Source organism: Spermophilus citellus (assembly GCF_964194105.1).
Source record: "Spermophilus citellus genome assembly, chromosome: 6".
Lineage (NCBI taxonomy): Eukaryota > Metazoa > Chordata > Mammalia > Rodentia > Sciuridae > Spermophilus > Spermophilus citellus.
In genome coordinates this window covers 1271817-1298725 of record NC_138187.1, presented here as the reverse complement: position 1 = coordinate 1298725, position 26909 = coordinate 1271817, and the positions used below count along the sequence as shown (strand labels likewise).

The window sequence follows — 26909 nt, the reverse complement described above, 5'->3', positions numbered from 1 at the left end:
ATTCTTAAAGGAAGTAAATTCTACTATTTGCAACAACATGGAAAAATCTGGAGGACGTCCTGCTAAATGAAGTAAGCCAGTCACAGAACATACATTTCATGATGCTGCTTTCACAAGATATCTAAAATACGAAACTCACAGAGGTGTAGACTAGAATGATATTTTCTGGGGTTTGGAGATATGGAAAAACGGAGGCTTGTTGAAGATGTAGATTTTAGTGGCGTAAGATGAATCAATTATGCAGATCTGGACAACACAGTGCCTATGGCTAATAGTATTGTATTCTTAAAATTTTTAAGAAGACCCCATTTAGGTATTCTTACAATAACAAAAACACAGCAAAGAGTCACCAAAAACTCTCTCAGGGGATGGATATGCCTATGACCTTGAAAGCAGCGATGGTTATGCAGGTGAATGCATACGTCCAAACTCATCAATTGTAGGTGTTAAATATGTGCAGCTCTTTGCATGTCAGTGATACTTCCATAAAGCTGTTTTTCAAAAGGATTGACCATGACCTGACACTGGATAAATATGAACCTAAAGATTCATTGCATGGGGCTAGGGATATGGCTCAAGCGGTAGCACGCTCACCTGGCATGCGCGGGGCACTGGGTTCAATCCTCAGCACCACATAAATAAAATAAAATAAAGATATTGTGTCCACCAAAAGCTGAAAAATAAGTATATATATAAAAAACTTTTTAAAAAAAGATTCATTGCATATTTTCATAGTGATAAGTTAATTTAAAATTGAGTCAATTTCAAGATAAACTGATAAATAATACCGTAGGTCAAGGGTCAGATGCCTTTTTGTAAAGGGCCAACAAGTAAGAACTTCAGGCTGAGCAGCTCTTGCAGTCTCTATAGCAACTGCTTGACTCAGCTGTTGAAGCACAAAAGTCTCCACAGACAGTACCTTCATAAATGGGTGTTCCAATAAAACTTTACAAAACCAGATGGTGGGCCGTGGCTTGCAAGCCCCCTGAGAGGTACTCTAGTTGATATGACAGAAATCACGAAGGTGGTGTAGTCGAGACGAAAGAGGGAGAACCATATTCAGTTCTTGGGACCCTAAGTCTCCTTCCCTTAGGGTTATTACTTAGTATCAGTTCAGTCTTACGGAGAGACTACAGGACATACCTGGTAGTAGGTAGAGGCACCTTTAAAAGGAAAACGGGGACAAGGTGGGTGTAGGGAGGAATATCCACTCACCCATTCATTCAGCAACATATTGTAAAAAGTCATGTCGGCACGCAGCAGAGGGTGGCACAAGGGGAGCCAAGTGCTTCCTCTATTCCTCACCATCACCAGCTCCCACTGAGACCTGCTCACCCACAGGTGCCCCTCCAGTGTGCTTCACAGTGGGGAAAGACTCCCCCACCAAGGCCATTTCACAGGCGAGCTGTTAACATTATCATTCTGATTCTGAAAGACCAATCGTCTCTGAATCTCTGGCCCGAGGTGAAGGACAGGTGTTGGGGGATGGCTCCAGGGGTCCTCCGGGCAGCACCAGCCTGGATAACAGAACTGACATTTAATATTATGCTTGATATCAAGAGCTTCCCATGGCTGGTGTCTGCTTGCTTTTGGAGCTATAACTAACAGACATACATACTCCCAAGCTAACGAAGGAGGCATGAGGCGAGACCTCGATAGTCCAGAGCCATAAAAGAAATGACAGCTAGAGGTGACATTGCCTCGTTAACAACTACACAACTTTCTTAAGTGCAGCTACAAACCCTGTGTCCCAGCAAAGATCAGGCATGCTGAACTCACCTTCTGCACTGGGCTACCCAGGTATGACACAGTTTTGTCACCAGATGATCAAAAGAGCACTTTGCAGGAGAACCCATCAGCTCATCCATTAACCTAGCAGAATGCTTCTCAAGACCCTGATGTGCACCAGGCCCAGATTAAAGACCAGAGGTCAGAAGGAAGAGACCCGGCCTCTGTCCTTGAGAAGCTCACGTGGAAACTCCACAAGGCTCTCCTGGGAACAGCCCTGCCCAGAAAACTCTTGGCAATGTCCGGAGACATTCTGGGTTGTCACAGTCAGGGACCATGGGGTGGGGAGGGGAGTGTTAGCGGGAATCTGGTGGGTAAAGCCTAAGGAACCTGCTAAACATCCTGCCAGACAAAAGACAGCCCCTCACCCCAGCAGTTACCTGGCTCAAAATGTCAAAGTACCAAGACTGAGAAACAGAAGACACAGACGTGAACAAATGATGGTGGGAACGATGTCATTAGATCAGTGTGCGCAGGACCCAACTGTAGCAAAAGGAAGAGGAGAACAACTTTTGTTTTTTTTTTTTTTTTTAGAAGTAGTTGAACACACTACCTTTATTTTATTTACTTTTATGTGGTGGTGAGGATTGAACCCAGGGCCTTGCACATGCTAGATGAGTGCTCTACCACTGAGCCACAACCCCAGCCCCAGGAGAACAACTTTTGAACGTAAACTTAGCTTCTACCTGAAAAAGAAATGAAATCCTTACTTGACACCTGTGACCCTCCTTATAATTCTCCATTTCTCTGTTCCCTTTTTATGGCAAAAAAAAAAAAAGATTTAAAAGTTGTGCACGGCTCCCGTCTCTACTTCTGAGCCCACCAGAGTCTCTCCTCCACCAACACCAGGCACGGTGGACACCAGCCCACCCCCCAAGGCCCCATCACAGGCACTGCAGGGTCCTCGTCCCACCAGCAGTGACACAATGGGCCCTTCCTTTCCCGGACCTGCCTTCCTGGGAGTCCCACTCCTAGTTTTTTCACCAGCCCCTGCTCCCTCCCAGCTCCCTGCTGGCTCCTCTCCCCACCTCTAACACTGGAAGGCCCAGGAGTTGGCCAACTGTAGCCGGTGGGTCGAACCCAGTCTACCACCCCATTTTGTAAACGATGCTACGTTAGAAGCCAGCCATGTCCACCCACTTACGTATGTCTAGGAGGGGCTTTGGTCCTACGGGGCCGAGCTGGGTAGCTGTAGCGGAGACTGTAAGGACCACAAAGCCTAAAACATCTCCCCTCTGGCCTTTTGCAGAAAAGTGTGCAGACCCCCGGCCTACATCATTGTGAATCCGTCTTTCTCTCTGAATGGATCCAATTTTTAATTGAATTTTTCATTATAGAAATCATCAACTATGCAAGAGGAGAGGGTTCCAGGAGATTCAATACCACCTACATGTTGTCAGTTTTTCTCTGGCCCAGAGTCTGCCCTGAGCTACAGATTCGTGTATTCAGACACCCTGTTTGATGTCGATCTCCACGTGGATGTGAAGTGCATGAGGGCCTGGCCAGAGCAGAGGCAGAGACATCTCCCTTTCTCTACACCTTCACCCCGACACCCCACTCCAACAGCAGCTCCCTCCACCATGTTAACCAGGCTGCATTAAAATTGTGATTTTATCCATGAAGGCCACATGAGTCAGTGATACACCCAGATTCCCTGTACTACCTTTGTAACTTTTCTGTAAACCTAAAATTGACCCCAAAATCAAAAGTTTATTAAATTAAAAACCCCAGGAGTCATTTTCTCTCTCTCATGATTGACTTCTTCATTTTACCCACTCCCAGCATCCCGTCAGCAAGTGCAGAACATTCTACTTTCAAGCCTATCCCAAATCCGGTGGCTCTTACCACCAAAGCCTCCTGGCCCAAGTCACCGGCCTGTCTCGTCCCCACCTGGATCACACCTTCCCAAGTGCCTCCCTGCTCTCTCGCCTCCCTTCCCACTCCCTTCCACTGCAAATGCAGCCTCATTGGGAGACTTTTTAAAAGAGAAAAACCTGTCAATCATCTGTTCCAACCCTGGCATTGGCTTCCTGTCACAGTTAGGACACAAGACAAACTTCTCCTGACCATGAGTCCCCTGGGAGCTGCCATCTGCTGCCACTTTCCATCTGATCACTCTTCGGTGTCCACCCTGGTCCATTCCACCGTTCCCTGAACATGCGCGGCCCACCCTCCTCTACCCACTCCAGGCTCTAGACACTTGCTGTCACCCTCTGCCATACTCCACATGGCACACGTGCTCAGCTCCTGAGAGAGACCTCTCCTGGCCACACCTCGAAGACACTGCACCTTGGCCACCCCGGCTTCATTTCCCTGCTCAGCACAGACTGCAGCCAAGGCTTATCTTCCACCATTATCATTCTTTTCATTCTCTGCCATCCCATTTAGAAAGCAGCTCCCTGATGACAGGGACTGTGTCCGTCTTGTTCACTGCTGGACCTAGTCCCTTGAACAGGCCTGATATCAGCAGAGACTCACATATCTGTTAATGTCATCTGTTGGATGAACTCTGCCCTGGAGAAGTCAAGAAACGCTTCCCAGAGCGATGGCAGCTGAGCTAGGACCTGAGCAGCGATGAAATGAAGGCAGAGCCACCCCCACCACCAGGAACGCCTGTGAGTGCCAGTCTCCGACGGTCAGAAAGTCTACGAAACACCCTCCCCAGTCAGGGGCTGGGACACATCCGGGTCTGACAGGCTTTTTAATCCCCAGAAGCGTGCCCCAAGTCCTGAACCTCTAAGTAGTTTCAGCTCCCCTAATTCTATAGCTGCCTCAACCCTGCCCCATTAGCCTCTCAATTTTCTGAGTTTCCTCTTTTCTTTTTCAACTTTAGCTACCCAGAGTCTATGCCTGGGGCATAAGAGCCAAGAACAATTTCTGCCTTTGCCCATTAGGTGGAGTGGGGTAATCTGCACCAAGGCATCGAAACAGGGAGCAATAGGAAACAATGAGGCATGAAAATCCCATGTTCCCACACATCTTCCCCCCAAACTGTGGGGCTCCCTAGGGACTCGATTCAAAAGTCAGTGATTCTCCTAGATGTCTTTTACCTACAGAAAAACAGGACGTCTTCTGTAAGACTGATGCTTGGCCAACATCATCCACCTCGATTTTCACATCCATTTTTGCAGGACAACTGAAAGTTCCCTCCCACCTCTATCGTAATCACTCATGGCCACTACCACCTCATGGTTTGTCCGGTTATGTCACCTTTTCAAATAACACTCAAATCCATTGACTTAGAAGCTCCACCAAGACCTCTGAGCTCAAGGCATCAAAGGTTATCAGGAAATTACCAATCTGTTAAAAAAAAAAAAAAAAAAGAAGAATTCTCAAAGCCACCAAGACAACTCAGCCACTGTCTGCCCTCTGACTCTTCTCATCAGCCACTTCAGGTTTTCCCAAGGCGACTGCAGGTAAGAACTTCAATCAAACCAGCAGGAAGATAAATGCTGAAGGAGGAAAAACAGAACTTCCTGCTGACTTAGCACCATGCCCACAGAGAGGCTGAGCTGCTCCCTCATCTTGAGGACTCACAGTGAGCCTGTTCGAGCCCATCTCAGACACCTCCTCCCAGCAGTGGCCACCAGGCAGGCCAAACAGTGGAGTACAGGACAGGACTGAGCAGAAAAATCAAGACACCTGGAAGACCCAAAAACGGGCTCATGCCATTTCCGTTTTCCCCAAAGAAGCAGGGAAGTCAAGAAGAGTTAGGGTTAAAACGCAAACAGCCCTGCTCCAAGCACACCGTCTACGTACGGTCGCCCATACGCACCCGTTCCTGGCCGCCTACATGTCCTGATTCATGCTGTTCTCTCCGGCTGCAGAAGCTCAGAGAAATTATTTATTTTTGCCAAAGTTGGCATTTGATATGGGCATAATTATTGTTCAACTCCATGACGCCATGTGCCTGACTTTCTCCCTCGCTCCACTCTTGAAATCCTACAGATCCATCAAATCTGTCCTTGTCCCCACCGCAGCCCTGACCTGGCACATTCCACTGTGGCTGCAGCTAATTGTTCTTGAGCTTTTATCACCTTTCCTGGCTTGGTGTCCCAGGCACCTTTGGCTCTACCAGACAAAGTCACTCTTCCTCTAGGTAAATCCACTTCACCTTGGCAGACAGAAGTGCTAAAGTCGGAATTCTCCCCACACTCCGACCTCAAAAATGGTAACCCAGGCAATGAGATGTCATTTGGTATTACAAAGAAATCAGCTATCGAACCACTGAAAGACACGACAAAATCTTACATGCGTGTTATGTACATGTAGTACCTAGCCAATCTGCAAAGGCTACATGCAATACAACTCCAGCTACATGTCATCTGGAAATGGTAAGAGTATGGAGACAGTGGGAAGACCAGTGTTTGCCAAGGATGGGAAATGAACAGGCAGAGCACTTTTAGGACAGTGAAAATACTATGTGACATTACAACAATGAAAACATGTCATCATGTATTTATCCAAACCCTAGAATGAGTCTTTACAGTAAAGCACAGACATTGGGTGATGATGATGTGTCCGGGTCACCAACTGTGCCACTCTGGTAGGGGATGTTGATAATGGGGGAGGCAGAGCGCCTGTGAGGGCAGGAGGCCTATGGGAAGTCTCGGGACTGCTTGTTCAATTCTGCTGTGAACCTAAAAGCGCTGGTAAAAAATAAAGTCTTGGGGACCGGGGCTGGACCGGTGTAGATCACTTGCCTTGCATGCATGAGGCACTGGGTTTGAAACTCAGCACCACATAAAAATAAATTTTAAAAAGATTTTAAAAAATAAAGTCTTGGAAAACATGAGGCATGACTCTTCCCTCCCTCAGCCAACAAGGCCACAAGCACTGGACGTGTGGGCATCCATCACTCCCAGGAAGTACCTCAGATGCCAGCCATCCCCGGTGAGGGGGTATGTCTCTGTCCACGTGAAGTTTATCAGGAAATACTGACAGGGGAAAAGCCACTTCAAGTATGATAAATCCATCCATTTCACACATAAGGAAATACCAGTTTTCCTCTCGATGTACACTGTGTAGGCATTTTATAAACGGCCTAGGGACAGGATGATTTTACAGGTTGCTCTCTTGTTTCCTGTGCTCCCTGAGTGAGAAGCCTCCAGTCAGGGACAGGTCAAAATGAATTATGTAGACAGACCTCAGCTCCTTACACTGAATCCAAGTCCTTCAATCGAGACTCCAGAGTCACACAAGTCTTGACTGGCTGGCTAGATGCGTGCTACAGGTAGAACTGTGTCTTCATGCACCTGAACCTGCCACGTGGGCAGGGGGAATGCAGAGATCTCACAAATGCAGGAAGACCTAGAATTCAAGACATCCTTTCAAGAAGTGGTAAATGTAGAACACGTCAGTGTTAGAACAACACTCACTCCAGAGAATGTCCCGCTTTACCTGCCGAGCCGTGCTGTACGCATCTCACAGTTACCTTTCCACAACATCAACCCATTTTATAGACAGGGGGTTGAGAACCAGAAGTCTCAACTCCCCTAGGTCCCTTTATAAAGACCCTAGGATAACACTGGATCCCTTTGTTTAATCCAGAAAAATCTCCCCGTTCCAGCCTCCTTAACTGAGTCGCACTTGCGGAGTCTCTTTGCACAGGAGGGTCCAGGAGCTGGACGCGCACAGCTCTGGGCAGGGTCATGGTTCTGTCTGCCACACCCACTAGGCGTGTTTGAGACCAGATCTTAGGGACCCTGAGCCTGGGAGTCCTAGAGGGTTTCAGGAATGATCCCAAGACAGAGGCAGTTCCTCAGAGGCCAGAACGAGACCCCAGGTGGGAAGAGCAAAGTCACGGCTGGAGCCGATGGCGGCCGAGGACTGAGCTGGGCAGCTTTAGCCCCCGCCCCCAGCCCAGTTCAGGTGCAAGAGAGAAGCAGGCAGAGGGCTTGGAACTGAGCTCGAAGTTCCTACCGACCTCTCTGAATTCATCTGCTTGGGCGGCCACAACCAAGCCCCCAGACAGGGTGGCTCAAATGACAAACCTATTGTGTCACCATGTCCAAGAGGAAGGTAACGAGCAGGTTGTTTCTTCTGAGGCCTTCTCGTGGCTTCTGGAAGGCACCTTCCCTTCTAGAAAGAAGGATCTCTGGGCGTCCTCCTCTCTTTCTGTGAGGACACTAGTTGTACTGGACAAGGTTCCACTGGACACAGATGCAAGAATCCTCAATAAAATTCTGGCAAATCAGATACAAAAACATATCAAAAAGATCATGCACCGTGATCAAGTGGGATTCATCCTCAGGATTCAAGGCTGGTTCAATATACGGAAATCAATAAATGTAATTCACCAAATCAATAGATTTTAAAGATAAGAACCACATGATCGATCATCTTCATAGACGCAGAAAAAGCATTCGACAAAATACAGCATCCCTCTATGTTCAAAACACTAGAAAAACTAGGGAAAACAGGAACTTACCTCAACATTGTAAAAGCTATCTATGCTAAGCCTTAGGCTAGCATCATTCTAAAAGGAGAAAAATTGAAGGCATTCCCTCTAAAATCTGGAACAAGACAGGGATGCCCTCTCTCACCACTTCTATTCAACATAGTTCTCGAAACACTGGCCAGAGCAATTAGACAGATGAAAGAAATTAAAGGAATAACTATAGGAAAAGAAGAACTTAAACTAGCACTATTTGCTGAGGACATGATCTTATACCTAGCAAACCCAAAAGGTTCTACCAAGAAACTTCTAGAAGTAGTAAATAAATTCAGCAAAGTGGCAGGATATAAAATCAACACCCATAAATCAAAGGCATTCCTGTATATCAGTGACAAATCCTCTGAAATGAAAATGAGGAAAACTACCCCATTCACAATATCCTCAAAAAAATTAAAATACTTGGGAATCAACCTAACAAAAGAGGTGAGAGATCTATACGATGAAAACTACAGAACCCTAAAGAGAGAAATAGAAGACCTTAGAAGATGGAAAGATCTACCTTGCTCATGGATAGGCAGAATTAATATTATCAAAATGACCATACTACCAAAAGCACTATACAGGTTCAATGCGATTCCAATCAAAATCCCAATGGCATTCCTTGCAGAAATAGAAAAAGCAATCATGAAATCCATCTGGAAAAATAAGAGACCCAGAATAGCTAAAGCAATCCTAAGCAGGAAGAGTGAAACAGGTGGTATCACTATACCAGATTTTAAACTATACTACAGAGCAATAGTAACAAAAACAGCAAGGTACTGGCACCAAAACAGGCTGGTAGACCAATGGTACAGAATAGAGGACACAGAGACCAATCCACAAAATCACAACTACCTTATATTAGACAAAGGTGCTAAAAGCATGCAATGGAGGAAGGATAGCATCTTCCACAAATGGTGCTGGGAGAACTGGAAATCCATATGCAACAAAATGAAACTGAATCCCTTTCCCTCACCATGCACAAAAGTCAACTCAAAATGGATCAAGGAGCTTGATATCAAATCAGAGACTCTGCGTCTGATAGAAGAAAAAGTTGGCCCTAATCTCTATCACTCCTTTATCTCTTAAAGACTCCAACTCCCAGCACATTCACCTTCTGAGGTTCTGGGAATTAAGATAACATTTGACACTTGGTGGACACAACTGATCTCAAAGCACTCAAAGCAACACACTCCAAATGCCCCAGGATTCTTCTACCCTCAGAGGAAGCCAGAGATGTGCCCCTTTTCCTAGAAACCGCTGGAATTTAAAAATCTCAAGCACCAAACTTCCTGCTTTGGTGGAGGTAGGGACGCCTTGACCCCACGGAGGCACAGCCAGTTAGTCTGGGATGTGGAGAGAATGGAGAGAGTGACGAGATGGTTTTTCTGCTTGTACAAAGGACCACATCACACCCCAAAGCAGAGACTGAGACAGGCCCCTCCTCTCACCCAGAGGAAACGGGAATTGCTTGGGACGCTCCTGGCCACGCTCCTCACAGGGAGGCCTGCTGTGGAGGCAACCGGGAAATGGCTCCCAGGAGAAGCGCCAGGCACCACAAGAGCGCCTTTCTATCCCTACTTGAGGGAAGGAAGCTTCAAAAGGTGCTCAGCTCCACGTCTCCATTTCAGGGCACGACAGACATGGGACAGAAGAGACAGCCCTCCTGTGTCCGTCCTGGACAGTCTTCCTGCACACACCGCAGCATAGAGGACCCATCAGAGGTCAGTCACAGCCTCGTCAGATCCACCTGATGCCCACGGGGATACCCGGGTCAGCTATTAAAATTCTCAAATGCTTGAGTTATGACTGGGACCACCACAGCCCCCCAGACCCTCGGGGGCCTGTGCCACTTAGCCCCTCCCTCAGGAACCCCCAGTTCCCCATAACCAGCCCCCAGAAACCCATGCTGACACAACAGGGGGTCCAGGACCTTGCAAAGCGGAACGGTAATTCCAAGCCCTCATCTCCCCCGCTTCTGTTTAAAACTCACATCCCTCCCCCTCACACCTCGAGGGACAAAGAGATCAGCTACTGTTGCCTGCCTCTCACGCAGTGTCCCCCTCACATCGCCAGGCAGTCACTGTTACCTGTGCACCCTGCCGGCGACTTCAGAGAAAGCAGGAATCCAGCCCACCGTCCCCACCAGGCCTGTGACAGGAGCTCCGGGGCCCACTCGGACCCGACTCTCTCTCTCGCCTCCTGAAAACTCATAATCATCATCATTACACTCAAATCAGTTCCCACCAAAATGATTTTCTGCTGGGAAAGTTAACAGTTTAAGGCAATTCCTGAAATAACATTGATACCGAGACAACAGTAGCGAGGCCTGGTGACTAAGAATGAATAGTCACGGGACTCCCTGCCAGGCTTCAAAATATTTATTATTTTTTTTTTAGAAATTCAAATTATTTCGCTGTACTTTGCATTGGAATCCATCATTATCTGAGATTTTTCCATTGACACAATGGGAAATATCAAAGAGGTTAAGACGTGCAACACCTTGGGAATATAAAAGCAGTGACTAAATTAAAATGCCGTCTGCAGCAGGTGTCACAGAGAGATGCAAATTTAAACAATGAGATACCATTTTCATCTCGCCAATTAGAAACTTCCTAGTTTCAAATGCTGGCAGGAGTTAGGTGACAGAATTACTTTAAGACACAGCTACCGAAAGTGTCCAGTCGCCCAATTTTTCTAGAGATTAATGAACAGTATTCATCAAGATCCTTACATTTCTTTATGCACAGTGACCCACTAAGTTGCTACAGGACTCTATTCAAAAATAAGAACCTGCAGTGCCGCAATTCATTAAAGATATTCACTGAAGTGCTGGGGTTTTTTTATTTTTTATTCTAATTTGTTATATATAACAGCAGAATGCATGACAATTCATAACACACATAGAGCACAATTTTTATATCTCTGGTTGTATACAAAGTACATTTACGCCATTCCTGTCTTCATACACGTACTTTGGATAATGATGTCCATCTCATTCCACCGTCTTTCCTACTCCCATGGCCCCTCTCTTCCCTCCCACCCCTCTGCCCTATCTAGAGTTCGTCTAATCCTCCTATGCTCTAGCTCCCTACCCCACTATGAATCAGCCTCCTTACATTAGAGAAAACATTTGGCATTTGGTTTTTTGGGATTGGCTAACTTCACTTAGCATTATCCTCTCTAACTCCATCCATTTACTGCAAATGCCATGATTTTATTCTCTTTTATTTCTGAGTAATATTCCTTTGTGTATATATGCCACAGTTTCTTTATCCATCCATCTATTTAAAGGCATCTAGGTGGTTCCACAGTTTAGCTGTTGTGAATTGTGTTGCTATAAACATGGATGTGGCTGTGTCCCTGTACTGTGCTGTTTTTAAGTCCTTTGGGTATAGACGGAGGAGAGGGATAGCTGGGTCAAATGGTGGTTCCATTCCCAGTTTTCCAAGGAATCTCCATACTGCTTTCCATATCAGCTGCACCGTTTTGCAGTCCCATGAGTGTATGAGTGTGAAGTGTTATTTTTAATAGCAACAAATTTGAAGAAATCTAAATTATTGAGTAAAGTGTGTTGTACCCACAGGATGGAACACAGTATACCAAAGTGATTGTAAATAATTTGAAATCGTCTTGGGATGAATAAATTATAGGCTATCTATAAAATCATATAATGTGTGTGTGTGTGTGTGTGTGTGTGTGTGTGCGCGCGCACGCGCTCATATGAGGTAAGGAAACAAGAACTGGAATGAGAAGGTTAACAGCGGCTGTCTATGGATGAGAAGATTAAACTTGATTTTTATTTTCTTGATACTTCTCTTAATCTCACAAAACCTTTAAAGTGTGCCCACGATAGATTACTTTTGTATTAGCTGCAGTTATTTTTTATTAGTGCTTCAAGTACTTACCTCTTTGAGGTATATAAGAACCTATTTATAAATGAAATACAATGATGTCTTGAATCTGCCTTAGAACAATCCAGAAGTTGGGAATGAAGAGAGTTAGTGATTCAAACTAAAAACCTTCTTCTCAGCAAAAGAAATGATGGATAACATGAAGAGAGCCCACACAGTGGGAGAACATCTTTACTATACACACATCCGAACACTAACTTCCAGGATATAAAAAGAACTCAAAAAACTTAACACCAAAAACAACACAAATAACCCAATCAATAAATTGACTAAGGAACTGAACAGATACTTCTCAGAGATATACAATGAGGTCAGGCGCAATGCACACGCCTGTAATCCCAGTGGTTCGGGAGGCTCAGGCAGGAGGTTCGCAAGTTCAAAGCCAGCCTCAGCAATTTAGCAAGGCACTAAGCAATTCATTAAGACCCTGTCTCTAATAAAATACAAAATAGGGCTGGGGATGGGGCTCAGTGGTCGAGTGCCCCTGGGTTCACTGGTACCCTCCCCAAAATATACAATCAATCAACAAACATCTGAAACAATGTTCAACGTCTCTAGCAATTGGAGAATGCAAATAAAAACTGCTCTAAGATCTCATCTCACTCCAGTCAGAATGGCAGTCATCAAGAATACAGGCAACAAAAAGTGTTGGTAGGATGTGGGGGACAGGCACACTCACACAATGTGGTGGGTTGCAAACTGGTATAACCACTCTGGAAAGCAGTGTGGAGATTCCTCTGAAACTGGGAATGGAACCACCATTTGACCCAGCTCTCCCACTCCTCAGTCTGTACCTAAAGGTCTTAAAATCAGCACACTGCAGGGACACAGCCACATCATCATTCACAGCAGCTCAATTCACAACAGCTGAGCTACGGAACCAACCTAGATGCCTTTCAGTAGATGAAGGATAAAGAAACTGTGGTAAATATACACAATGGAATATCACTCAGCATTAAAAGAGAGTAAAATCATGGCATTTGCAGGTAAATGGATGGAGTTGGAGAATATCATGTTATGTGAAATTAGCCAATCCCCAAAACCAAAGGCCAAATATTCTCTCTGATAACTGAGAACATGATAGAGGGAGAGGGGGCAGGGGAAGAAGGGAGGAACTCTGGACAGGGCAAAGGGGAGTGTGGGCAGGGAGGGGCATGGGCAGTAAGGTGGTGGGATGAGACGGACGTCATTACCCCAGGTACCTGTGGGGCTGCACAAGTGGTGCGTCTCTGCGTCAGGTACGACCAGAGAAATGAAACGCTGGGCTCCACTGGTGCACAACGAAACGAAACGCATCCCACGGTCACGGGTAACTGATTAGATAAAAGCAGAAAAATGTTTAAATAAATGAATAAGAGAGTGGGTGGAGTCCCCCAGGCCAGAGGCCCGGCCAGGCACTGGTCACCGCTGAAGCTGGGACACGGAGGTCACCACACTAGTCTCTCTGGCTTCGTACCTCTTTGAAATTTTCCCTGATCCAAGTCTTTTTAATGCTGCGAAACAGCAAACAGCCAAGGGGGGAAAGTGGGGGTGGAGAAAACACCTGATCTGAGTCGACAGAGGCCAGACCTACAGCCAGAAGCTGAAATGCGAAGGTGGCAGGAGGCTCGGGTCCCCACTGAGGCTGCCATTTCCAAACCCCCACGAATGGAGGCCAGACGGCCCCAGGGACCCATCTTCTACAGACCCACGGTCCCTCCACACGGCCCTGGATTCATCCCCCCCAAGTCAACAAAGCCAGGCTTCCTCAGCCCCACAGCGACCTTAGCTTCAATAGAACTCGCCTGGGAAAGACGCTCTTGTGTTTCAGCCTAGAACATAGACATGGAGACAATGTGGATTCCAAATGCCACGCGCTCTTTCTGGCTAGATCCTCCCAACTTGAAGAGACAAGACAGAGCCGGAGACACTCAGCCATTTGTGAAACAAAACACGAATCGGCAAAAAGCTCAATGCTGTGATGGTAAGAAATGCCACCCAGAGGGACATTCAGAAGCCATCAGAACATCACTCAAGACTGGCACCTCCAGAAACGCGTCCAAGGGAGAGAGAAGCTAGACTGTCAGCTCCCTCTGGCCCTCCAAGAGCCACCTGCCCGCTCTGCAGCGCCCCCTTGGCCGTGGCAATGGTGATCCGTGGGGGAGGACAGCAGCCTCCACTACATCAGCTCTCAGTTCACTGTAGACCCCCACCCTGCGACCTCTGGGTGAGTTCTCTCCTCTTCCGTGTTCCCGTGACCCCTCAACACCCTGATCATGGCCCCAGCACAGTGAGTCGGGTCAGAGGGAACAAGTGGATCACAGATGTGTGCACAGAATAGTCGGGACCAAGGCACAGGCTCAGTCACTGAGTGAAGAACGGACACATTAATAAGTCAACACACACAGTGTTTCCCCCTTATCTGCAGAGGACACATTCCAAGACCCCAGTGGATGGCTGAGACCATAGCTAGTGCCAAATCCTACATACCTATGTATTTTCCTATATGCATATCTCTATGATAAAGTTTAATTTATCCATTAGGCACAGTACAAAATTAACGATAACTAATAACGAAATAGAAATAGAATACTGTAACAATATATTGTAATGAAGACTGTGAATGTGATTTCTTTTTATCAATCTCTCTCTCTCTCTCTCTCTCTCTCTCTCTCTCTCTCTCACACACACACACACACACACACACACACACACACACAGCTGATCTGATAACTAAAAACAGTTACTGAGTGACTAACGTGCAGGTAGCATACACAGGATGGATACACTGGATAAATGGATGATTCCCACCCCAGGCAGGTCAGAGCCTAAAGACATGAGATTTCATCACACTGCTCCAAACAGTACACAATTTAAAACATAAGATTATTTCTGGAATTTTCCATTTAGTAATTTTTAAGCCATCATTGATTGCAAGTAACTGAAACTACAGAAAGGGAAACCATGGGTGTGGGGTACTGTTGTGAATCAGTTCCAGGGAGGCCTGTGCATGGGTCTGGGGGGGGGGGTTCTGTGAATTCCTACAACTGCACACACTGGGCCTACATGTGCATAACAATGTGGGAAGAGGCCACAGCCTTTATCAGGTTATAAAGTGGCCATGGCTCCCCAGACACCATCCCTGTATCACCTTAAGTTTTTTGAGGGAGTGTGCAGGCCAAGCCCTTGTGTTCTAGAGTGAGCTGTTTTGTTTTGGCAAAAAGACATTGTCAGAGACCCGTGAAAAATGGGTGACCCCTTTCAAGTCAAGGCCGAGACTTAAAAGAGAAGACCCTTCTTATACACCAGCTCCCAGATCAAATGCCACTCAATGAGCATTCTTCCTCTTCAATGGGGAACGTGCAGGGGAGGGGGTCTGGAGATATCCACGCCTTGACTGCAGAAATATTCTTTCTGAACACTGTATGCTGTTGTTTGGATTTTTTAGTCTGCACGTGATCACCTTTTCATAATAAACGTGTAATTACAAACAACACAGCCATTTCCATCATGGGGAACGTTATAAAATCTGGAAAGAGAAGGCATTTGGAAAGCCAACCAAGTCAACTTGTTTTTTGCATTTTGTTTTTGTCTTTGTTGCTGTTGTTTAGGTTTCTTTTCCTTGAAGGAATGTGGACAGGGAAATAGAAGTAGTAGAGAAACAACAGAATTGTACCCAGGGCATTTTGCCTTTAGCAAATGCTCAAAAATGCAGGGGAGCCAGGTGCGGTGGCCCACACCTGTAATCCCAGCTGCTCAGGAGGCTGAGGCAGGAGGATCGCAAGTTCAAAGACAGCCTCAGCAACTTAGTGAGGTACTAAGCCACTCAGCAAGACCCTGTCTCTAAATAAAATACAAAAATTAGCTGGGAACGTGGCTCAGGGCTAAGCACCCCTGAGTTCAATCCCTAGTATGACCCCCCAAAAGAAATGCAGGGGAGAATAATAGACAAAGAAGAAGAATCCGACAATTGAAAAATCAGAGAGGGGTCTGCCAGTCTCTGGAATGTGAATGTGTGACGACAGTAAGTACAAAAATGGGAATCTGCTTCAATAAGTAGAGATCATTAGCAATTATTCTAAACATTGTCTTCTGCAGATGAGCCTCTTACCAAAAACATTTCCACTGGTAAATACGAGGCGCTGACCTAGTTAAGCTTATATTTATATGTGTGTGAGAGTTGAGTTGATATATACATAGGTTTCCTGCTTTTCAAATATCATCTACCCTTCAGGATGATGTAAAGTCCCTTGGGGATTTAAGGGGATGATGCAGGGATCATAAATTCCTCCCCCATGCCAGGCAAATTTATACTGAATTACTCACACACTTGGAGAAAGTGAAGACGTTGGTTTGCAGCCAAATCTAAGGGCCTAAAGCACCAGGGCTTGGGGATTTAAAAAAAAAATCAAGGATTTGAGAGGTGCAGAGTGTCTGGATAAGAAAGAGCCTCCGAGGTGACCCAGCCCAGCCCTGCCAGCACAAGCCAAATCTCAACCTCATTCCTGACAGTCAGGCCGCCACTCAGCTCAGTTCCATCCTGACAGATACTTCCTATTTGTGGAGCCCTAATTCCAAAGCTCATTCCTCACATCAAGCTGAAACTTCACTCCTTAGCATCCCGCTCTCAGCTCTGTCCCCGAACAATGACAACAAAAAAGATCAACCCTAAACCTTCTACCCGGGGACAGGCCATGGGGTGTGTGGATGCACCTCTCAAATCCCCTCTGAGATTTCCCTTCTGCAGGCTCAACATCCAGAAATAGTGCTTCTGAGGCTCTGAACATATTTCATTTAGAAACTACACAATCCTGAGGGTCCCTTTTCCTTGCCCGTAGAAATTCCCAACATTTATTCTTACACATTACCCTCTAGAACTGAGTGAAACTCTAGAGATGGTGGCATCAGTGTTGCTGGAGACCATCAGCTGTACCACTAAGGCTCTGTTCCTACGCCCCTGCTCACAGAAGAAAGCTTTGCAGCCATCACCACCTATTATTCTCAGAGAAGAATCCTGGACTGCCAGTCTCCACCAGTGAAGTTTGAGGAGTAGAAATGTGGACCAGTGCCGGCCACTGAGATAGAAGAAGTAATCTACTGTAGTAAAAGGATAAAGATTCTAGGAAGAAAAAAAACACTTGTTCTGCTTTCCATTTTCTTTCTGTTTTGAATAATGGCAGGTGAGGATGTGATGACTGGAACCGAGGCAGCCACCTTGTCACTCAGATAAACCAGCTGCTGAGGAAGGGAAGGCAGAAGGACTAGAAAGAAGCTGAGTGCTTTACAGTTATGAAGTCCCTGAACCAGACCTGGGGTTCCTTGTCACTTAGTAATGTTGAACGTCTCAGTGGGTTGAGTCACTGTGGGCCAAACAGCCTGCTACTTGCAGCTGAAAGCACCCTACATGACAGAGAAGGTATAATAGAGCTACACATATATTCTAAAATGAGGGAGGTGTAGCGCGAGCGTGTGTGTGTGTGTGTGTGTGTGTGTCTTAGAATCTGATGAACCTCTGGTCAAAGCAAAAGAAACAAGGAAACAAACAAAAACCTGTAATTGGGTACCACAGGGTTCAGTGCTTACAGAGACTCGAAGTTAAGTGATGAGTGAATCAGGCTAGATCTGAGATAACAGAGTGGGAGGTTAGGGTCAACTTAGAAATGCTCTGCACATCCAGAGACATGAGCATTTTCATCAAAAGGCGATCAGCAGAATAGAGGAAAGGAGCCAGGGGGAGGGAGGAGAGGAGGAAATGGGAAATACTGAGGAATTATATTGGCCAAATTATATTGCTGCATTGTGTGCATGTGTGAATGTATAACAACGAATCCACCATCATATACAACTATAACGCACCAGTAAAAAATCTAGAAAACATGCAAGCATTTTTAAACACCAAACCAATGGGGAAAAGATGCGTCCATACACCAGACCCAGTCTGCAATCCTTCAGCTCCCAACCCTCGAAAAACCCACTCCCTAGTCAGTCTGGGGAGCAGGGCATCCTCCTTCTTCCAATAGTGCCAATGCTTCTCCATCCCCTAGGGAGACAGTGGTCAAAGGGCTAAACTTTCCTTTATAAGATGAATAAGTTCTGGAGACCTCACGCATATGCTGGTGACGACACTTAATAAGTGGGCATCGTATACTTGAACTGTGCTGAGAGAAGAGGTGAAGTATTCTTGCCACAAAAATTAAAAGGGTGGTGATGTGCCGGGAGGGGTCATTAAGGGGCCCGACTGTGGCGATCAACTCACTAGGTAAGCCAAGACACCACGTGGGACGCCTTCAATGTCCTCGGTCCCTATTTGTCCAGTTTATCTTCCCTGCAGTCTGTGATGCTGATCCACCCTTTCCCTCTGGAAAGAGTCCTGAATTTTTACTTCATCACCAGCATCTTAATCATTTTAGTTCAGACAAACAAAATAGTAACAGCGAAATCTGTTGTCTGAGATACAAAATCTCTTCTGTCTGTGTTGAATCTAATCCCCTTCCCTAAATCATCTGGACTCCCAGTCACTGCCTTGAAAATGTAATAAAATAAGAACAAAGAACAGGAACCCAAAGACCTCGTTTCTTGTGCTATGGCTCAAAATAAATCCCCACTATTTCTGGGATCTTCATCTCCTCATCTGAAAATAGGGATTCTTTAAACAGATATTTTGGAGGGATTGCCAGATTCCCCAGGTTACCACTAAGTCATCAATCCTTGGCAGAGAACAAGTGAGAAACTAGAGACACTGCCACTCTACACCCTAAACCCAGGCTGACATATGCTCCGCTTGGTAGAACCACTTAGTGCAAAGGTCGAAGAGACGGTCTCCCTGGCGAGGGCTTCCCATCGCCCACACTTAACCTCCCGTTTGCTGCACGGAGCTCACGGCAAGGGCTGAGAAGATAAAGGAAGATAAAGGAAGCTTCTGGTCATTCCAACTGAGCAAATATGAATCATTTCACGCCGGACCCCCTGTTTCTGGGTGTTCTGTGGGATTCTTTCCCAGCCTCCTGCAGGGGCTATCTCCTTATCACCGTGTAACCTCCAAGCCTTGTTATGGTTACTAAAAAAGTCCATGTACACGAGAAAAAATAAGAACCACAGAATGTAGATAGAATGCTGACAGCTGTACGATGCGAGCCCTGAGCCATGCTCTTTATCCCAGGGAGGTCTCAGAACTCCGGGGCATGGATGCCATCCTTGTACCATCTTACAGAGAGAGACTCTGAGACTTAGAAATAAACATCCCCTCCCCGCGTTCACCTAGCCAGGCAGTGGGGAGACCCGAAACCCAGGCCATGGGATCCAGGTCCAACCCACAAACCACTCGATCCGCCCCGCTGTGAGTCTCCCCCCAAAGACAACCTCTGTTCACATTCTGGCCAGACTTTCCTTACGAGCACATAAAACTTAGTGAGTGAGGAGTCTTACAGACAATATCATCCCAAACTCTCACTTTGCAAGAACTGGAGAAAGGTCAAGGGCCTTTCCCAAGGTCACACTGGTATTTGGAAATGGAATTTAGTCCCAGGTTTTCTGGAATCATCCAATACAAGTGGACCAGAAGTGGTTGCCTGAGAACTGTGTCGAGAAGGACTTAAGACCTGGGTGCAACCGTTGATTAATGACGGTGGCATAAACATGGAGGTGTGGCCGGGTGCACTCTCCACCACCTTCCCCAGGAGCAGCCCCTGGAAGGGAAGATGGCCAAAGAAGGGCTGCTTCCTAAAGACCCGATGTTTTCCTCACCAATATCAGGGGATGTCCACCCCACTGCCTCAGGGCCAAGCACAGAACACAAATGAGGGGAGTGGGCAAGTTGGGGGCTAAAGAAAGGAGAGGTGCCTTGGTGGGTGTGGGGGCGATGGGGGGATGACTCATCTCCAGCTACCAGTGTGGTCACGCCTTCCTATTTTTTTCAAAAAAAAAAAAAGATGAAACTTGGATTTATTTATCTTTTTTGTGTGTGGTGCTGGGGATCGAACCCAGGGCCTTGAGCATGCAAGGCAAGCACTCTACCAACTGAGCTATATCCCCAGCCCCCAAATTTGCATTTTTAAATGTGATTTAAACTTTGAAATGTTGACAACCAATTCAAACTGGAAAGCTAAAGAGTGTGGGGAATGTGGGGTAAACAAGACACACCATCAACAACCTTAGAACCTCTCAGTCCTCGATGACCACTTCCACGGCGCATTGGTGGAGGCTACCAGCTGGTCACAGACCTGAGACCCAGCCCAGGCTCCTCCTCTGACCCCCTCTTTCTCTTCCCTCCCCCTCACCCCCTACAGAAGCCTCTTCCAGTGAGGCTCTCGGGTGGACGGACACCATTCCCAAGGCACCAGATCGCTGCTCTCCAAGGTCCACCCCAAGGCCAATAGCCCCGAGGGCACCTGGCAGGGCTCTGGGGCCCGCTGGGAAGCTGCCTGTGGCTCTCTGATGACTCAGAGGAAGAGAGGGTAAGGACAGCATCTGACCGCTCCTCCAAGGGCTGAAGACAGGCACCCCCTCTCCTGGGAGCTGCCTGGTGCCTCTGAAGCCAGAGTCGGTGGGTTCCATGACATCTGCTCTGCGCGTCTGCCCTTCCCATGAGCTTTCAGCATCTCACAGGAAGGCCTGTCCCTCACGTCCCAGCTCCAGGGCTGCTAAGGAGGACAGCCCCAGCTTCTGCCTCCTGCGGACGAGCTCTTCCTCAGCTCCACAAACCTTCCTATGTGACCCCCCCCCCCATGTCTGTGAGTCCCCAGGAGGGCAAGTCATTCTGTCACTGGAGGGAAGGGAAGACTTGGCACACGCCTGTGACGAACTGGAGCTTAGGGACCCAATGCCAGCAGAATCGCCCGAACCCCACAGATTTGCTCCTCCGGAATCCACAGCAAGCTCGCATCAGAACCTATGGCTTGATTCATTCAATCAACAAACATCTACCAAGCAGCAGACGCAGAGAGGAGACCAGCACAAAGTGCCCAAAGGAGTCACGTCTGGACCCGAAATGACCAAACCAGAGGTGGGAAAGTGGAGGAGTCCTTTAAACAGTGGTGGTGTGAACAAGACCCCCCGCAGCCATTTAAAACCAAGTTGGAGAAGTCTATTTAATGAGGGAAAGTTCCAAAAACATCTGATCAAGTTTTAAAGAGCAGAAAAACAGGTTGGGAAATGAAAGTGTCTCAAAATCAGAGTGAACGCACGCGGTAGATTCCCTCTTCTGTCTCTAAGACATAGAATTTTCACAGAGATCTGTAGTTATTTTAAAATGTACACAGTATTGCTTGGAAATAAGAAAAGGAAGTCACAGATCAAAACTACAGAGGATTTCCCCAAAAATGCGTAAATTAAAAGACTGGGGTGGTGGGGAGCGGGCAGCTCAGTGGTAGAGCATATGTCCACTTACTATCACAAGGCCCTGGGTTCCATCTTCAGAGAGAGAGAGAGAGAGAGAGAAGGAAGGAGGGAGAGGGGGAGGGAGGGGGGAAGGGAAGGGGGGGAGGGACTCTACCACTTCAAGTAGGAATCAAAGCCACATGATCCTCAGGGGAATGGGTCCCACCCAATGGGTCCCCAGGTCTCAACACGCCCTGGGGAAAGGGGACAGAGCAGAATTGTGCTGCTGGCTACGATCGGGGCTGGAACACAGGTCCCACCACCAAGAGTCCCAGCCCAAGAGGAGACCCCCGTCTGAGTCAAGGAACTAAAACCAAGTCCCCCGTGGGAGACCAGGGCCCAGGCCTGCCCCAGCTCGGTCCAGGGGGAGAAGGCTGTGGGCCCAGCTGCTGACACAGCCCTGAGGGAAGTCCTCACCCTTACAGATAAGGGACAGAGGGAACCCTAAAGTCACCCTGAAAACCAGCTCAAACAAAACCTAGAGGACCCAGGAGACCTCGGATCCACAGCTCTGCACTCGGGAGGGTTCGTGACTGAAGAAACGAAGACGCTGGGCGATGAGAGACAGAGCGTGTGACAAGAAGGACCCCGGGGGCCGAGGAGGGGGATCTCAACATGAGGAGAGCTGTTCAGAGAAAATTAGGGAGAAGGGACCAGTTAGGCACCCTGGGAATACAGCCGATCATTGTGGAAGTTAAAAACTCAGAGAGGTAAAATAATAGACCAGCCACACATCGACCGAGGTAGTTAACGGGAAATCTCCCCAAAGAACAAAGAGAGAACCCAGAAAAACAGGAACTAGTGTAGTTCTAGTGGTCAAGGAACCACAATGTGCGTGGACCCAGAAGGAGAGAACAGAAACCTGGCAGAAGGGAAACATCAACAGCGGGGCTGAGATTTTTCCAGAATCAAAGAAATACCTGAATTTTCTAAGAAAAGGCACAGAATGCAAAGTACAACAGGCAAACCCCACACAGTGGTATGATCCCAAACCTGTAACGGAATCAACCAACAGAGCCTAGAAGGAGATACGGCAGAATGGCCACAGAACCTCTTCCTGGTGACACTATGGGGAGCAAAATTTTAATCTCTTCTTTAAACTTTAATGTCGTTTCTAAGTGCTCCACAATGAAAAGACACGGTTTTATAAAGTGACTGTGGAAGAGGAGCATTTGTGATTTCAAATACACAGATACACACACACACACACATTTTTTTAAAAATCTTCCCTGGATGGACTTACTCCTTTAGCCGAGGAGACGAGATGCATACAGAAAGCAAAACCCGATCAGCCACAGCCATGGACGATGGCTAAAGTCTGTGTCTTGATGAGTCCCAGGACACGGAGCAGGAAAACCAAGGTCCAGCCATTCACTGGACTTGCTGGGGGACCAGTCCTGCAGCCAGAGTGTCTGTCCCCCAGGCAGAGCCAAAATCACCAAACCCAGAGAAGACTAGAACATTAAGCACTATTTTCACCTCTGATTTAATTATATTTCAGGACCACCAACTGATTTGGGGAAAATTAACACCTCTGTTGTAAATTAGATTAACACCACAAAATCTGCCAGTCAACATTTCAATTATGATAAGGCTTTGTTCTTTTCTTCGCGTAAGCTGAGGGAAAGAAGAAAGTGTGTGTGTGTGTGTGTGTGTGTGTGTGTGTGTGTATTTAACTGACACATTAACAGCCATCCTTACCCACGGGGCACTACTACACTGCCAATGGAGAAGTGAAAATGATAAGATGTGTTCCGGACAACTTTACCAAGTCAGCGTCATCACACGGGGAGACACAGGTGCCCTGCAGATTTGGAGAGGTTGAAGCTTTGGGGTCATCACGCCATCGGCATGCCCAAGAAAGGCAGAGTTTTAGGACACATCCCAGGCCGCCTTTGGAGCCAAATAAACACCACACGACACTCAGCTCTAAGGGAACAGGTGGCAAAGGCACGTGCCAACTAGATGTGTTACTAATGGAAGGAGAGGCTCTTCCCATCTCAGATGATTTCTTTCCTTTTTAAACACATCCAGGTTTCTCAAAATATCGCCCTTTCAAACATCACCTGCCCGTCCCACAAATGGGACCCAGCATCTGCCCCAACACTGTCCCCACTGACTTCTTCAACTCCCAACCATCTGGCCTCATCCCCAACAGTTCCACCAGAATCACAGGCAGGGCCGCCTCCCCCAGACGACGCCGAAAACCCAACCACAGTGGGGAGTTTCCAACCTCCTCCGCCATTTTGAGCCGATGGATTCTTTCTCTCCCCTCCTGTCCATCCCTCCTCAACCTCTCTAAAATCCCGCCTTCTCGGGAAATGACCTTTCTTTCCTGCCTCTGCCTTTTCCTGATTCATACTTCCACCCGCATCTTCATAGGCGGGGAGGGGGGTGGTCCCCTAGGACCACCTGCTGCCACCCACACCCACTGATGTCTCAAAACTCGCTTTGTCATGGTCCCTTCCAGGGAAGGCAGTGGCTGGTCTAGGCGGTCAGAGCCTGACATTCACTGGGTCAAGTTTCACAGGTGGGCAGGGTCATTGCTCAGCAAGGGGGTGCTGGTCCATGAACACACCCCGTTTCTGTTTTTCTGCCTACAGGTAGGTGAGTAAGTCAGGGGAGAGGCTGCACACTCACCTGTCAGTCTTAGAAGACAGACAACTGGAAAGACACTCAGGACTACCAGACCCAAGCCACCTTCCCAGATTCTCCTCAAATCAGAGTTTTCCACTAGGCTGTGTGGGGCCCCCTTGGTTCTAGAAATTTCCCCTTCAATATGGTTATTGTTTTGTGTGTGTTGAGTCAGAACTTCAGACAGGAGGTGGGATACATTAATATTTAGAAGCACTGCCCCAGCCCCTGCTGGACACAGCTGTTCTCCCTCCTGGCCGGTCCTTCCTGCGCACAAGCCCTCAAGCCGAGATCCCTGCACCACTCGGTGGCTCAGTACCTCCTAAGCAATGAGGCTTCTTTCCGGGCCTCCTGAAGAATGGGATGGCCACAGGAGAGGACGCGCTTGACTTGGTGAGATGTGAGATTGCAGCTTGAGACCAGAAACCAGCTATCTAGTCCCACCCCCCATGATGCGGTCTAGCGAGTCTCTAAACTCCATCGGGAAGTTAGCGGAGACTCTGGTAAACCCCAAGGCCCTTTCCACTTCTGAAATGGCCCATGCACTAGGGGCAGAGCATGGCCATCTCTTTCATCCCAGAAAGGAGCACCCAACACTGAGAGGTAGCGGGGAGGACATTCAACCACACACAGGGAGCCGCTAGGCTGCAAACCATTTAAAAAGGATGTTTAATAAGATGTCACATCACTGGCGCACTTCAGCGGAATGTGTTGCAGCCCAGGAGGCCTGAAAGAATTAATACAATTCCCAGAGGGGCCGGTGGGAAGTGCTGAGCAGAGCCAGAATCCGATTTGGTGAAAATAAAAGTGCTCTGAGAACGTCAAAGGGAAAGAGACAGATGTCTCCTGCCATCTGAGGAGCCATGAAGGTCTAGGGGCTGGGGACCAGCACGCCAGTGCACCCTTCCTCCCCTTCCGGACCGACTCCATCCTGGCCTGCATGGAGTCAGAGCGCACCACTCCTCGGTCCTTCCTTTCTCTCATTCTTCGTTTTCCTTCTCCCTTCCAACCTGGCCCTCTCCCTCCAATTCAGCAAATCCCCCATCAGGCCCCCAGAACATCTCACGCAAACCTTCAAACCCCTCTCCCCTCTCCAAACCAGTGCTCCCGAGCTGCCCGCAAAAGGACCTTCCCTGTCCCCCTAAGCCAAGAGATTTGGGTGCACTCTATTTCATTTTGAAACTCTTCCATTTCAAGACCAAGATCCATTATTGGGTGCCAGTTCCTCCTGTGAGGGTCTCAGGGCCGCTGCCCCAGGACCATCCCTACACCAGGGTCATGTCAGGCAGAGGCCAGGGCCCCGCCCTGGGCCTGGAGTCACTGCTCCCACTCAAACCCATAGGGAGAGGAGGGTCCCTCCCAGGCCCCTCCAGCCTCAGGCTTCTCAGACTGCTGGCCCCTATAGTTCATCACCCAGGGTCCCGAGAAGCAGGATATTTTCTGTCCTTTTGTGTTTTACCTAAAATCTCACCACAATAGACCCAGCTTTATCATGTTTTTCAAGTGATTTTTGTCACTTGTCACAAGAAGGAAAATGGGGACGCTTTCCCACGCGATCAGGTAAACTCAATATCAGAGGAACCTGAGCCATTCTGCTCCAGTGCTCCGGGCTCCCTCTGCGCGCGCGACTTGGAAGCTCCATTCCTCCTCCCACTTCCGCGTTTTCCGCCTTCTTTGTGGCACACTCGGTGCCCCCAGGACCTCACTCTCAGAACCAAGGCTAAAGCCATTTCCACTCATTTCCCAGTGGGGCCAGAGATCAAGACTCCTCCCGCCTGCGGATTGCTCCCGGGGAGCCCGAGGACCTGCGTGGCTGCCATATTCGGCGGGCGCCCTCGGGGTCCCGGCAGCCCATCACCTGCGGGTCTTACCTTGTCAGCCATGATCATAGATGCGCCCCCGTGGATGCCCAGGATGGGGATGAAAGTCTGTGAGGAGATAAAATCCAGCATCTGGGCCACAGCCTCTTGGTCGGTGTCGTCCCCAAACACCAGGCCGTGGATTCGTGCCCCGGACATGAGGTCGCACACGTGCGTGATGAGGCTCTTGGGATCGGTGCGGTTCATCAGCAAGGCCACCACGTTCACGTCCAGGGGCAGCCCCGCTGCCTGCTCGGGGCCCCACAGGTTTCGAAGTTCGCGCTCTGTCACGTCGTGGCTGTGACCCAGCAGCACCGCAATGTTCAGCGCGGGGGGACCCTTCTCCGCCGCCGCGCCCTGCGACGGACCGCGCCAGACCAGAAGGGCCGGCAGCACCAGCAAGGTCCAATAGCCCAGTCTGCCCATAGTCGCCACTCGCGGTCCCTGCAAGGTGGAGAGCGAGAGGCAGGGCGGCCGTGAGCCAGGGGCCCGGATGAAAGGGGCTGCCGAGCGGCGCCAGGCGCGGAACCCGAGCCCAGCACGAGCCGCTGTGGTCACTCGCTCCATCCCCGGTCCCCGACGCCAGGCGGACCTCTCGACCCATCTACCACCCTACCTACAGCTGCAGGCCGAGCTGATTCTCCACCCCGGTCCCCAAGCCCATTCTCGAATCCCGCCTCCTTCTCCTCCCCCGTCTCCAGACGTTTCCCCATCCTGGGCTCTGAGCACATCCCCCACCACGTTCCCCAAGTTAGCTGCAGACTGCAGCCCCCGATGGCCCAGGAAGCCATGGACCCCGCCCCGCCGGTGGGTGCACCGGGCAAATCCTCTCTCCACCGTCTACCCCCAGGGTAGCTCAGACCAAGTTACCGACCCCGCCCCCCGCTCACGCGGAGCGAACTACAGTTGAGCCCCGGCGCGCGG

General features: G+C 48.4%; 1 protein-coding gene across 3 annotated transcripts in view; it reads right to left on the bottom strand.

The window, feature by feature from the left end:
• Positions 1–26625, bottom strand: part of GRIN2A (glutamate ionotropic receptor NMDA type subunit 2A) — a 327406-nt gene extending 300781 nt beyond the window's left edge. For all 3 annotated transcript variants that reach the window (XM_081297655.1, XM_081297656.1, XM_081297657.1), the window contains exon 1: positions 25998–26625. In XM_081297655.1, the coding sequence (XP_081153781.1) occupies positions 25998–26552 (555 nt within the window). In that variant the 5' untranslated portion in view covers positions 26553–26625. The remainder of the gene's footprint in view (positions 1–25997) is intronic.
• Between the last annotated feature and the right edge of the window lie 284 nt (positions 26626–26909).